Source organism: Ranitomeya variabilis, chromosome 1 (assembly GCF_051348905.1).
Source record: "Ranitomeya variabilis isolate aRanVar5 chromosome 1, aRanVar5.hap1, whole genome shotgun sequence".
NCBI classification, from domain to species: domain Eukaryota; kingdom Metazoa; phylum Chordata; class Amphibia; order Anura; family Dendrobatidae; genus Ranitomeya; species Ranitomeya variabilis.
In genome coordinates this window covers 661,191,864-661,207,500 of record NC_135232.1, presented here as the reverse complement: position 1 = coordinate 661,207,500, position 15,637 = coordinate 661,191,864, and the positions used below count along the sequence as shown (strand labels likewise).

The following is a 15,637-nucleotide window of genomic DNA, read 5'->3' as shown; positions in this document are numbered from 1 at the left end:
ACGGGCCCACCCCACCTCCACGGGATAGTACGTCATATGTCAGAAAGGGGTTAAGGCCCATTTAAACAGGTCACTTATCTGGAAACAAGCATACGTTGGAACGTTAATTCCCAATTATTGGCTTGTCTACAGAGGCCACTAATCATCCAACAAACAAGCAAAATACTCATTCGTCAGGTGCATTAATTCTTAAGTGGGCTTAAAGATCATTATATCAGCAGCACATTGTCTAATGTAAACAGGTGATGAGCTGCCGATAACCTGATGCTCTACAGGAACACAACAATCACATGTTTATAGGACACGCATCAGCCTGTCTAAACAGGCCATAAATTGACAGTCTAATGGCTTGCATGTAGCCGACCACCAGTAGTTTAAATTTGCTTTTGGGTATAGGGAATAATTTACTAACGAAAAATTGTGAAAAAACAAAAGTTTAGTTTTTGAGGTTTGATTACTTTCAAATTTGACCTTGGGGGAAAAAAAAAAATCTAAAAACAACAAGAAAAAAAATCAATCAGGTTATAAAAAAATTATAATACTATAATATAATAGAAATATTTCTAATTTTATGGAAAAAAATGATGATGTTTGTGCAGCTTTACTGTGACGACTGAAGACATATTATCGGTCCTCTGTACAGCTCTATTGGGCAGCATGAACACTTTCTAATGTGGATAGTTGGATGGATTGTGAGTATTGGATATAACTGACAGCTGTGGTCTTTTTGTTAGGCAGAGACCACAGAAGCCTAGCACAAGGCATGACCTCACAAAAAAACAAATCTGTCCTACAGAAGCTTTATTTTATAAGCAAAAAAAATGATTGCACAGATTGTCTGCAAAAAGCCTGCTGACATGTGTCCGGGTAGAGCTCTGCCTATACAAATAAGAGAAGGGTGGTGGTAAAATGGGTTATGGCTTTCATTCCCATTTATCTGTAAGTGACCCTGGCTCTCACGGTTATTGAAATGCTAATGTATTAGAATTGCATACTAATCCTCAAACACACAAGATGCTTGTGCTCCCTGCAGACAGATGGCTAGGGGTCTGCACTGCCTCGGGGGTCACCAGTGCACGCTATGACCCTGGTGTATTATATTTCAACGTGACACAGCTAGGAAGAATCACTGCAACATGTACGGACAGTAATACGCAACGCAAGGAAGGAAAATGACCCCACAGGAAACAATCACACAGGAATGAGCAGAAGTCCTAATCTTTTCCATATACTCAAAGCCTAATATATTATGCAGCTACCATGTGTGATGTTGTGGGTGAGGCACATGGCTATAAATGTGGCAGCACTACATTTTGCCTGTACATACAACCATACATGTTCATAAATATTGACTATATTGCCTTTTGTCCTCCTCTCGTAGCAGCAAGGTACTGCACTCAAACCATGGTCGGTCTCATGACCCACAGACATAGTCACTGCTGACCACAACTATGGGCCCTGAGGAGGAAGGAATCTTGTACAGATATATCCGAATATGTGCCACAAATGTATAATAGATGGGGGTCCTGTTGTTGGGACTCGCATCTATTGGCAGAGCGGAGGCGTCATTGTGTGTTGCCGTTAGTGGGCAAGTTGGTCAGAAATCCCATATAACTGAATGGCAGTGATGACCACTTCTCCACTGCCCGTATCGCATACCAGGGGCTGATGGGGGAGGGGGAGCGGCATCTATTATCAACTTATCGTATATTACTTCAATATGCCATAAATCTACGAGATGGGACGCCACTTTAAGACAATAGTTAATACAGCACATTATGTGTCACTAGTCCAATATCAAATTGGAGCAGTGAGCAAATCATAAAAGAAGGAAGAATAATACAATTATAACAATGTAACGTCGCTGTTCAAGGTCAAAACAATGACAATATTCTCCCTGATGTCGAGTAACTGGTTTAACCTGCCGAAAGCATATCCACGACACACCTTACAAGTGCTATAACCACACCAGTTGTACTAGTACATGTAGTGCACGATGTACCGTCAGTGCAGAGCTGGGTCTGACATTCTATTCGAAACCAAACCTTCCCCCTTCTATATATTTGCTACCAATATAGAACTGTGCAGTTACTGGCTTCACCCAAGTTGACAGTCTGATGACCGTGACCCCTTATGAAGGCAAAATCCTTTAAGAGCGACCGCCATTTTATTTTATTTTTTTCATAAATCAAATGGTACTTGTGAAAATAAAGAATCTTTGTAATCTATCTTAATCAGAAAACTCTGCTTCTATCGCAGCCTGGACTGATCTTTCATTCACAATTCACGGGTAAAATCTGTCTTCCCCATTACTGATATAGAAGATAACAGCTGGTGCTCCTAAAGTTCTATGGAGAACTGCAAGTGTGGTTTTAGGAGAACACGTATCTGCCTCTTGCTCCTCCTCCCCACCCTCCATAGAATGTTATGAGCACAAACTCTCTCAATAAAGTGAACATTTGCCTTTACTGACTACAGACAAACGGAGTTAAAAAATCAATTCAGGGGACGGAAGAAAAAATAAATTCTGATAAGATATAGTACAAAGTTGCTTATCTTCATGTGGACTACTGACTTATGAAACTAAAAATTATTTCCATGATGAAGCTTTTCCTGCTTTTAACCTTCTAGGATCATGTACTTTATAGGACACATATTTGCTATGTGAGGATTAAGAACTTCATCTAGGGATAATTATCTCATCTATCTGTAATTTTACAGATAGATGAGACATTAAGATTGATTTATTACATGAAAACATGATATCAGCTTACAACGTAAAAAGGAACACATCAGTATTTTGCAAGGCCACGCCAGGAGTGTCTCCAAAACACAGCACAAGTGTCAATCTTTCCTTTATAGTTTTTCTCTGCAAGTTCCACTCCTGGTTTTGGCACACAAAAAACTGATGCAAACTACTGATGTGTGAATGGGGCTTAAAACACACTGCAACAGCCATGTTAGTTAGAGTCAGTTTGCCCGTAGTTTGGGCTGCATGAACCTGCCAGGCTCCCCTTAAGTCAGGGAACATCCTCATTTTCTTTAAGATGTTAGATCCAGCAATCACAGCTCTCCATATATGCAATCGGGACACACCACTGCCAAAAAGATAATTGCGGTAGCCAAAGCTGCACCAACAATGAGGCTACCTATTGTGTGACCTGACCGCTTCCTCATAGCATACATATTGAGATTTTATAGACCAGCTTTATTCAGGAACTATTCGAGCCATTTAATTGCTCCTAAGCCCATAGGTGACTTATCAGACCATCCTGTACATGCCCTGGTTATATGGGGTTTGTTTGAAAGATTTGGGGGGTGGGAGCACAACAGAATTCTGTCTGACAATATGCTAATCAATGGAAGCGATTTGCCACTAAAGCAAGAATAAAGTGATCCCAACATGAACATTATAGCTCTGACTGCTAAACTGTGCACAGATCTGGAAAACCATCTCCAAAACTATGGTTAAATTCAAGCCTGTGGATGAGACAAACCATAATCTGATCATAGAACGCACATGTTGTAGTTTTGTCGCGTTTTTTTCCTGCGCAGATTTGTCATAAAGTCTGACCCACGATCAGTAACTAGCAGCGCTTTGGACGCAGTGTATTTTCGCTGGGTCCAAAACGCTGCGTTCTAATCATGCAGTTAATCCGCAAGTGTTCACTGAACCGTGCAGATTTACTGCATCCAAATCTATTGTTGAAATTTCTGTGTCTCCGCAAGAGAAATTGACATGCTGTGGCTCGTAAACCCACGACACGTCAGCGTCTGCAGGTTATCCGCAGATGCACAGACGCACATTAGATTTCTACAAATCCCATCCCCTATGCTGTAACATCTGGCAGCTGTGTTTTTGACGCTGCATAAATGCGCAGACATATCTGATCTGATGCCAGCAAAGTGAATGAAATTCCTGAAGTTTTATGCACATATTGCTTATTTTTGACGTGCAGACGCGGTCAGTTCGTTCAGCGTTTTTGCTGCACATTTCACCCATACTAATGAGTGGAGAAAAATCTTCAACAACAAGGTGCCTATTTAACGCAGCATTTTTCCTGCCAAGGGATGCAGAAATTTCTGCTGCAAATCCTTAACATGGGCACAAAACCTTACACTGCACCATTATTGTGAACAAACATTCCTAGCACAACAATCATCTAAACAGGCTGCCAATCGCCCGACGACAAAGCTAAATGCTCATTTGTGGCCTGAACCGGTCTGTTGGAAGATTGAAGCTCTCAGCAGTACGTTGTCCTATGTAAACAAAAATTGTGCCGCAGAGTACCCCATTGTGCACTAAATCTATTACTGATCGCTCTGTCCACAACTTTTTTTTCCTTGAGTATATTATCTGGTGTGGAACCACCTGGTTCCGTGCAAGCTGGACTTCAAGTACTAGGTGAGCTGGCTTTCTCTTTACTATATGTGAATTCCTCTCCCTCTGTAATGACTGGCTGTGAATGGATTTTACAGGAGTGATGGCGTCCTTACCTGAGCTGAGGCTACATGGCAGACAGGATAGCAGCAGGACTAATATTCCACTTCTAGAGCACCAAGCTTCACACCAATGGGTTTGTCCCGGGATTCTGGGCCACATTTTACTGACTCAGCCAATCTGTAAGCCAGAGGACAGGTCACCAGCACCTGGTCTAGAGAAAGAGAAAAGAAGTGTTGCTTACTCAACAAATGCAAGTTGGAAAAAAAATGTAAAAAGAAGTTCACTGTGGCCTAATATGCATAATACAGCTAAACCACCGTTACTAGCTGCTGCTATTGAGAGATTACACCAACTGTCCCAATAGAAGACATGCTGTCATATCCTTATCTGAAAGAGGTTGGCCGCTTTTGGGGACTTTTTTACTACTTAAATACCGTACATGTATTTTGGGTTAGATAATCATGTCTGTAATTTGGTTTCGCCGCCAAACATTCAGATCCTGAAGGGGTTGCCCTAGTAGTGGACAAACCACTTTAATGAAGTCTGTGCTCATAAATCAGCTGAGATGTGCTCAGAAAGACAGCTAAAAACAGTAGCAAATTTTCCAGTTTGAAGGTTAGAACGAGCTCACTGACGGATTCTTAATTAGATGTCAGCCATGCTCTCAGGGAGCCTGCTTCCTCGGATCCTACATCACCGAGGCTTGGCACCTCAGGGACACATACCTCCCGTCCACAACCTGTCCAGCTGCCACCCTTGGTGTGGCTAAAGAGTTAATTGCACCTTTCCACAAGTTTTCCCTCTAACTCCACTTTACTTTGATTGACAGCCCTGGCATAAGGCTACGTTCTCATGTTGAATTTTTAGTGACTTTATGGATGTTGGTTGAAGATTTTCTGCACCCAGTAAGTAAAAGTAGGTTACTTACATTTTTTTCATAAGCATAAGAAACTCACCAAATACTCATTGTGGGAACTTGGCCTTACCGTGACTTTGACTGCAACAGCTGTCATGCAGTCGAAGTTCAGCTGCTATAGACATTAATGAGTTTGTATTATTCATTCCCGTCTGGACTATTGTAACTCTCTACTAATCGGCCTCCCTCTTACCAAACTCTCCCCGCTCCAATCTGTCCTGAATGCTGCTGCCAGGATCATATTCCTCACCAACCGTTACACCGATGCCTCTACCTTGTGCCAGTCATTACACTGGCTACCCATCCACTCCAGAATCCAGTACAAAACTACTACCCTCATCCACAAAGCACTCCATGGCTCAGCACCACCCTACATCTCCTCTCTGGTCTCAGTCTACCACCCTACCCGTGCCCTCCGCTCCACTAATGACCTCCGGTTAGCATCCTCAATAATCAGAACCTCCCACTCCCGTCTCCAAGACTTTACACGTGCTGCGCCGATTCTTTGGAATGCACTACCTAGGTTAATACGATTAATCCCCAATCCCCACAGTTTTAAGCGTGCCCTAAAAACGCATTTGTTCAGACTGGCATACCGCCTCAATGCATTAGCCTAACTATCCCTGTGTTGCCTATTAAAAATAGAAAAAAAAACAAAAACACAATCAGGTTCCTTGCATCGTGTTCTCATACACTTTATGCAGTTAATAGCACTCTGTGTCTGTACTGCTACATACTTAGGCAGTTAACTGGTTCATGCAGCTTTACATGAACACCCGAGCCTTACACTATGGCTGGTCCAAATAACTAAAGCAATTGTTACCATCCACCTCTCGTGTCTCCCCTTTTCCTGATAGTTTGTAAGCTTGCGAGCAGGGCCCTCATTCCTCCTGGTATCTGTTTTGAACTGTGAATTCTGTTATGCTGTAATGTCTATTGTCTGTACAAGTCCCCTCTATAAGTTGTAAAGCGCTGCGGAATATGTTGGCGCCATATAAATAAAAATTTATTATTATTATTATTATTATGACACCTACACAATCGTAGTAAAAAAAAAGTTTAAAAAAATTTTTTAAAGTCAGATCCAGCGTTTTTTTTGCGAATTGCTTGTCGCAGTAATGTAGGTGTTTTGCGACCCAGCCATATTCACGTCTATAGCACTTAAGTAGCAGCGACACACAGAACTTCGGTTGCATAACGACTGTCGCAGCCAAAGTTGGCATTGTAGTCCTAGTCTAAACCAAACGGTGCTTGTTATCAACAGTCCATACATAACTATTTCATTAGCAGGGAAGTAGTTTTTTCTTCTTAAAAGTATTGGTTCCAAATAAATAAAAATATCCTTATTACAACATCTCAAATCACAGATGACTCCAAAGTTAAATACAATGATAAAAAAAAAATACATGATATGTATGACAGTATAAAAGTTATACAACAAAGAGATGTGCATAAATGTGTACAATATACAGACCCAATATTCAACATGCAACCAAAACCCCCATAAGCCAAACAACACAGGCCCAAAGCCCAATGAACGTTATGCAGCAGTGACTAAGGCCTCTGAAATCAATAGTTTTCACTAATAGAACGTGCACTCATTAAAGTTTAAGGTGCTATTTAAGTCTGTTTCTAGCAGACCGCACTGCAAACAAAAAACACCTGATTGAATTTTGATCCAAAACACTCAATCCGTTTTTTTACCTGAAAAATTACTACTGCCTGAATGAGGCCTAAAGGAAGTTTTTTTTAGTATTTGGCTTCTTTCTATATAGCTAGTCGGATCCCTTGAGTACCTAACTTTTTTTCTTAATATCTCAAAACCTGCTGTATGGCTGAAACAACCCACCCCCACAATGGAGAAATCCCTGCAATCAGTTCAGAGACCAAGTTTCAACATGCCGCCTATTATAAGTAAGACCGTCACCTGCTCTCTGCTGACAAACCGCCATAAGCTAAAATGCAAGAGATACAATCCGTCTATATATGCAGTATATTCAGGAGGGTCCCCGGAAATATCTGAATACAAGCATCGGGCAAATTGAATAATAAATATATATATATATATATATATATATATATATATATATATATATATATATATATATATACGAACAGTCAAAACAGGAGACAAAAGGGTAAGGTTTGCCTTCTTACATCAAATTGGGCTTACACACCAAAATGAGGGTGTACATAAATTGCTGTAAAAACTGGAACTTTAATTGTTCCCAAAGAAGAAAAAAAACTTGTAAGTCACCTGTGACAATCACACAAAAAATCCAACGTGTCACTTGCAATTTTTCCTTAATAGAGAGCAATTAAAGATGAGTTATAGTTGTGCCTTTACATCTAGATGCAAGTTGCATCATATCCTAAATCTGCTGAAATGTTCTCTTATTAAGTCCTTAAATGCAACTTCTTTCCATATAATTCCATCACAAGAATACTGAGCAATTACCACTAATGGCAGCTATTACAGTGAATGCCTCCCTTTTCCTATACTTCACCTCCAAGGAAAAAAAACCAAAAGCTTATAATGAAGCCTGTGTCTCAGGATACACTGCTGCTGTCACACTTTATTCACCAATTAGTAAGGACAATGCTATAGGCTTGGCTGGATCCTGTGGCAGGCAATTTGACTTTGTTCCAGAATTGCGAGACATCAGATGAACAGCTACTGCGAACATTTCTCCGATAAATCGAATTATCGTCAGTAACACCAGATGCACAAATAGGGGTTAATAGGACCAGCAGATCGTCCTTCCGCCTGCAATTCCACAGTATATACACAAACAGGAGCTTCCGGGAGCTCAGGCTCTTCCCACAAAACAGATTTCTTCATCGCTCTCCAGAAACTAGCCAGAGCTCCGAGTTTCAGAAACTTTGTTTCCTTTTAGGGAGTTTTTTTATATATATATATAAATAGGACAGAAAAGAAAAAAAGATAATAAATACAAAGCTTCAAATATCTGGGAATGAAATTCAGACAGAACTCTGGACGCTTTTTTCAAGAACAAGGGGAAAAATGAGTCACTGTCAAGCTGCATTTATCCAATCAATGTCACGTCAAATGCCAAGAATTGTGACGAATGCCACAAATTGTAATCTACATCTCTCTGCGGAGGGGTGCCAAAGAACATGCCCCCCAGTGAGGGTTCTCCTGAGTGCAATGAGTTTATACACTTGGTCTATTCATTCGCCTGGTGCAGTAAGCACTACCAATGCCCACATGTTGTACAGTTTTGGTTTGCCAAATATTATGGTCTGCTGTCTAGTTAAACAACATCCTAAGCTTTGTAGACAGGAGAGGTTAAAAAGTGTTTTCCAGGAAAATATATCTATTTTTTAAAGTAATAAAATAAATTGTGCCGCCTTCCTTGCTCCTCCAGCTGGTCCCATCCTGGCACTCACACTGAAACTACCTGCTTGGCCGATCACTGGGCGCAGCAGTGACCCGCCACTCACCATTGCTTGGCTCAGTGGGCATTTCCCGTCTGTCAATATGGAAACAGAACAGCGGTGACTGGATGAGCATTGAACCGCTGAGGAGTACCGGATCTTATCTTTCATTACTGTTAGCCAGCCTTGCAGGCAGCACATGGTCACTGGGGACAATTTTGTAGTGGTCATCACTATTTTTTCATCCCTCTTATAGAGGTCAGCTTCCAGCAACCTATAGGGAGCTATGACCAACCTCTGGAAAACACGTAGATGAGCCCGCATGATTGGGATCTATGACCGGACTAGACGCACTCAGTAGGTCGCTACCAGTGCCTTCTTTCCAATGTTATAACTAGCCCTGACAGGCAGCTGCCATGTTTGTGACCAATGCAAACCACTCACATTCTCCTCAACATCCTTCTCTAATAAGTTGCCCATTGTTCCCTACACATAAGCCGCTTTCATTTCATTTTCACTCCAGCCAACTTCCTGCATTGTGTTCTCATGCCCCCTATCAATGTCACACACACAAATACTCCCTTATCCTACATGAAGCAACTTTTCTTACGGCTTCCTGCCGTACAACATGAAATAAGGAAGTCAAGTGTAACGTTTGGTTGTAAAAGCAATATAATCTTACCAACCCCCTGCTACAGACAGCTAATTTGAGAATGTTTCCACATCTATAGGAACAGTTCTGATATAGTTTGTCATTGCTATTAAAACAAGTCATTTTGGATCTGTGTACATTTCCACTTTGAAATGCCGGACAAAATGTTCTCAAAGAATGGACTAAAAACAGTTTGGTTTCGCTGGCACCACCCTGATCTCTGCACATAAAGTACAACATGGCTGTGGAGGCTTCCTTGTTAACAGAGGAAATGATTGCACTGATACAACACAGGGCAAAGCAGGGCCCATAAAACTTCAAGCAGCTTTATTGCATCTCATATAGGCTAATTATTTTACTGAAGCCAAAAGGGGTGGGAGGGCAGTAAAAAGGATGGATGTGTAACCCACCCCTATCCAAATTCCCAGGATGTGATAATGGGGACGGTGCCATCATCAGGAGGCACTGGTATAATGTCAGGAGCTGAATCCAGAGCAGTGCTTTTCTCCGGAGATCCACAGCTTCATGGGAATCAATAAGAGTCTAAGATTTGCCAGTATGGGTAACATGCAAGAGAAAATCATAGGGGCATCTGTATCCCAAATATGAAGTATGGCGGTCAAGTTATAGTTTTACTCTTCTATGTAGATGGGTAGCTTATCCCTGTTAGGGTATGTGCACACGATGTGGATTTTGCTGCGGATCCACGGCAGTTTCCCATGAGTTTACAGTACAATGTAAACCTATGGGAAACCAAAAACGCTGTGCACATGCTGCGGAAAAAAACGCGCGGAAACGCAGCGGTTTACATTCCGCAGCATGTCGCTTCTTTCTGCGGATTCCACAGCAGTTTTACAGCTGCCCCTATGGAAAACCGCAGTGAAAACCACGGTAAATCTGTGATAAATCTGCAACAAAAACGCAGCATTTTTGCCCTGCAGATTTATCAAATCTGCTGCGGAAAAATCCGCAGTGGCCAAGAATACGTGTGCACATACCCTTACTACCGGTAAAGCAATTTTCTAACATACTGCCATTATCAAACTTTCCATAAAGCCTCATTCACACATCTGTTTTTACCACATCAAACTTTAACATATACCACATAAACACATTATAGCTTGTGGCTGTTTTCGCGCATTTTTAGTGCATCAATGATCTACGAAAAAAGAATGATACATTCATCTTTGGTCCAAGTCACAGATCAAAATGACCCTTTCAAGTTTATGTGTCCACAAAAATGTTGGACTGCACGGCGACGACAGCTGTGTGCTGTTCGCTTTTTTTTTATTTTGCAGTCAAGCGCAATTGATGGAAAATTGGTGGTAAAAAAACTTCAACACTGACCAAAAACAAGTCTGGTTTGTCCTTTGAGACTATCCCTTTAAAGTTAAGATCACAGGTTCAACAATGGACGGAGCAGTCACCGCCTCTTCCAGAAAATGAGTACAAATAACTAAACTGCATGAAGGGAAGACATAACCAGCACTTCTGCGTCAGCGAACATTACAGGGAATAAAGACATATGTACAAGTCATGTGCACAGGCCACAGCGTGTAAGGACTACAGCACCCAACATTACTACACGATCCCAATCATAGACATTACAGGTCAAAGTACAGACCACGGCCAGGAGATATAGCAATGAAGATCAGTAGGTGACAGCCTACAGGACCACTACACAGGCACTGTAGCCAATAATACACTACCTGCAAAGCACTATAGACTATTATGCATGGTAGTCTATTTTACACACTCATATAGCAGCATTAATCCTGCAGCACTTTACACACATTACCATCACTGTGCCCGATGGGGCTCACAATCTAAATTCCCTATCAGTATATCTTTGGAGTGTGGGAGGAAACAGAAGTATGTATACTCAGCACTACAGGCCAGTATCACGTTTGCTATATGTATACTAAGCGCTACAGGTCGTTATCACGCCTGTCCTACGCATGTTCAGCACTACAGGTCGGCATCACGCCTGTCCTACGCATGTTCAGCACTACAGGTCGGCATCACGCCTGTCCTACGCATGTTCAGCACTACATGCTGGTATCACGTCTGCTATATGTATGCTAAGCGCTACAGGTCGTTATCACGCCTGTCCTACACATGTTCAGCACTACAGGCCGGAATCACCCCTCTCCTACGCATGTTCAGCACTACATGCTGGTATCACGTTTGCTATATGTATGCTAAGCGCTACAGGTCGTTATCACGCCTGTCCTACGCATGTTCAGCACTACAGGCCAGTATCACGTTTGCTATATGTATGCTAAGCGCTACAGGTCGTTATCACGCCTGTCCTACGCATGTTCAGCACTACAGGCCAGTATCACGTTTGCTATATGTATGCTAAGCGCTACAGGTCGTTATCACGCCTGTCCTACGCATGTTCAGCACTACAGGCCAGTATCACGTTTGCTATATGTATGCTAAGCGCTACAGGTCGTTATCACGCCTGTCCTACGCATGTTCAGCACTACAGGCCAGTATCACGTTTGCTATATGTATGATAAGCGCTACAGGTCGTTATCACGCCTGTCCTACACATGTTCAGCACTACAGGCCGGAATCACCCCTCTCCTACGCATGTTCAGCACTACATGCTGGTATCACGTTTGCTATGCATGTTCAGCACTACACATGTTCAGAACTGCAGGCCGGAATCACCCCTCTCCTACGCATGTTCAGCACTACAGGCCGGTATCACGTTTGCTATGCATGTTCAGCACTACAGGCCGGCATCACGTCTGTCCTACGCATGTTCAGCACTACAGGCCGGCATCACGCCTGTCCTACACATGTTCAGCACTACAGGCCGGCATCACGCCTGTCCTACGCATGTTCAGCACTACAGGCCGGCATCACGCCTGTCCTACGCATGTTCAGCACTACAGGCCGGCATCACGCCTGTCCTACGCATGTCCAGCACTACAGGCCGGCATCACGCCTGTCCTACGCATGTTCAGCACTACAGGCCGGTATCACGTCTGCCATACGCATGTTCAGCACTACAGGCCGGCATCATGTCTGTCCTACGCATGTTCAGCACTACAGGCCGGTATCACGCCTGTCCTACACATGTTCAGCACTACAGGGAGGTATCACGTCTGCCATACGCATGTTCAGTACTACAGGCCGGCATCACGCCTGTCCTACACATGTTCAGCACTACAGGCCGGCATCACGCCTGTCCTACGCATGTTCAGCACTACAGGCCGGCATCACGCCTGTCCTACGCATGTTCAGCACTACAGGCCGGCATCACGCCTGTCCTACGCATGTTCAGCACTACAGGCCGGCATCACGCCTGTCCTACGCATGTTCAGCACTACAGGCCGGCATCACGCCTGTCCTACGCATGTTCAGCACTACAGGCCGGCATCACGCCTGTCCTACGCATGTTCAGCACTACAGGCCGGTATCACGTCTGCCATACGCATGTTCAGCACTACAGGCCGGCATCATGTCTGTCCTACGCATGTTCAGCACTACAGGCCGGCATCACGCCTGTCCTACACATGTTCAGCACTACAGGCCGGTATCACGCCTGTCCTACACATGTTCAGCACTACAGGGAGGTATCACGTCTGCCATACGCATGTTCAGCACTACAGGCCGGCATCACGCCTGTCCTACACATGTTCAGCACTACAGGCCGGCATCACGTCAGAGCGGTATCACATCTGCCATACGCATGTTCAGCACTACAGAGCGGTATCACGTCTGCCATACGCATGTTCAGCACTACAGAGCAGTACCACGCGTGTCTTACATCTGTCCTACGTATGCTCGGGACTACAGGCTCTTATTAACGACACTCTGTATACTTATAGTCTATAGTGCCGCCCGTGTACACACAAATATATATTTTACTAGGTTATATAGCATCATTAATTCCACCAGTGCGATGAGTGAGGTCACACCACAGCACTGAAGCACCGGGTTCCTGCCGACTGGCTCATTTACAGATATCCTTGACAAAGGCAATGTTGCAGAAACGTTGGATTTATTTTCTGTAATTTCCCAAAAAGTTGGCTGTGAATCACACTGCAACTTTTTCCAAACAAAACTGAACCTCACTTATTTGAGTGCTGAAGGTTAGCATACTCCTATTACTACTTCATATTCCTTCAGAGCACCACCATTTACGAGTGCATCACTTCTGACTGACTCCAACTATATATACACACACACACAGTGTGCACTATATACACAGAGTGCATCCACACACACTATATGCTATATGTACAGCATGCGCAGTCTAAATATATTTCTGAACATTCAGAAATATATATACACACAGCACATACACACATATATATATATATATATATATATATATATACACACACACACACACACACATATATACACACAGCGCACACTAAAAATACAGCACGCGCGCACACACACACACTATATGCACACAACCTATATATATATACACACACACTATATAATTACACACACAGCACACTACAGACACAGCATACACTATATAATCACACACTATATACACATCATATATAATTACACACATAGCTTACAGCACACAATACACTGGACACACTGCAGCCGCTTCCGGGTCACAGTCTTTCTCGCCGGTCCTCCGTGTATAACGGCCAGGCTCCGCACTCACCGGCTGCTCCCTGCTCCTCGGCCTCGGTGTCACAGTGTCGCCCCGTTTCGGTATCTCAGTCCCTCCGTAGCTGTTCCGTCTTGTTCTACTTCCGGAAGTGACGTCTGCCTGGGCGGGGCTCTCGTCTGCGCTCCTCCCCCTGGTTGGGTTATTGTGTCCCCACAGTATAGCGGCCGCGTCCTCCTCTGTGGCGGTCGCTGGGCGGGTCCTGGAGAAAGCTGGGTTGACGTACAGTCACGTGCACTAAAGCCGTCACGTGATACATGCACAGCTCGGTGCGGACGGTACCATTCCTCTCCTGTCTATGCTACAGTGTACCTGGAGCGTCATTTTTTTCCTCAGTGCCCGGTGGTTTCTCCCTGTTACTTTGCCATTCAGATTTTTAATAAAAGTCACTTTAACCCCTTAATGACAGGCCAATTTTTACAATTCTGACCACTGTCCCCAGGGCCATATTTAGAGTTTCTGCTGCCCTAGGCACTTTTAGTGCTGCCTCCCCCTTTGGTGAGTATGACACTATCGGCAGTGACTTTGGCAAGAATCGCTGATGTGAAAGTCGCCTTTTGCAGCAGATCGGGCAGTATTTCTGCATCTGCCGCGTAACGGATCACTTACGGCAACACTGCGTTCAGCCTCATTCATTCCCTATGGGATTTGCGGCACTTGCCATGATCTGGCAAATGCGGTACCATACCTCCCAACTTTTGAAGAAGGGAAGGAGGTATAAAGTTTGCGGCAAATTTTAGGCCACGCCTCTGACCACACCCATTTCACAACTAGTCACACCCATATCCACATCCCAACCACAACCATTTAGCACTGCTGATCACACTGTTTTATATACAATAATTAGAAACAAAAAAATATGGCCACAGTGCTCCATACTGTATAATGGCCACACATGATGCTCCATACTGTATAACGGCCACACATGATGCTCCATACTGTATAATGACCGCACATGATGCTCAACATGGGACGTGCTCTGGAGGAGGTGGTACCTGTACTGACCGCAATTCCTGAGCTTAACACACACACTAGAAGTAGCCGTGGGATGTTCCTGTCACTCCCTAGACACCTCGTCACAGCCGGAGGACTAACTACCCCTAAAGATAGAAACAGGAAAGCTATCTTGCCTCAGAGAAAATCCCCAAAGGTTAGACAGCCCCCCACAAATATTGACTGTGAGTGGAGAGGGAAATGACATACGCAGAATGAAACCAGGATGTAGCAAAGGAGGCCACTCTCGCTAGATAGATAGAACAGGACAGAATACTGTGCGGTCAGTATTAAAAACTAGAAAAATCCACCACAGAGTTTACAAAAATCTCCACACCTGACTAAAGGTGTGGAGGGTAAATCTGCTTCCCAGAGCTTCCAGCTTAACTGAAATAATCCATACTGACAAGCTGGACTAGAAAAAACAGAAAGTGCAGAACGATTAAGTCCACAAAAAGTGGACTGCAAAAGAACAAGGCAAGGACTTATCTTTGCTGAACTGGTCAGAATATCAGGGAAATCCAAGCAGAGATGTGAATCCAACCAGGAACCATTGAACAACTGGCACAGGCTGAA

At 43.6% G+C, this 15,637-nt stretch overlaps 1 protein-coding gene across 1 annotated transcript in view; it reads right to left on the bottom strand.

Moving 5' to 3' along the window:
• The window catches only part of SUSD6 (sushi domain containing 6), a 56,128-nt gene extending 41,907 nt beyond the window's left edge, over positions 1-14,221 (bottom strand). The window contains exons 1-2 of the mRNA XM_077263332.1: positions 14,063-14,221; positions 4,498-4,655 (exon numbers count right to left, since the gene is read on the bottom strand). Of these exons, the coding sequence (XP_077119447.1) occupies positions 4,498-4,603 (106 nt within the window). The 5' untranslated portion in view covers positions 4,604-4,655; positions 14,063-14,221. The remainder of the gene's footprint in view (positions 1-4,497; positions 4,656-14,062) is intronic.
• Between the last annotated feature and the right edge of the window lie 1,416 nt (positions 14,222-15,637).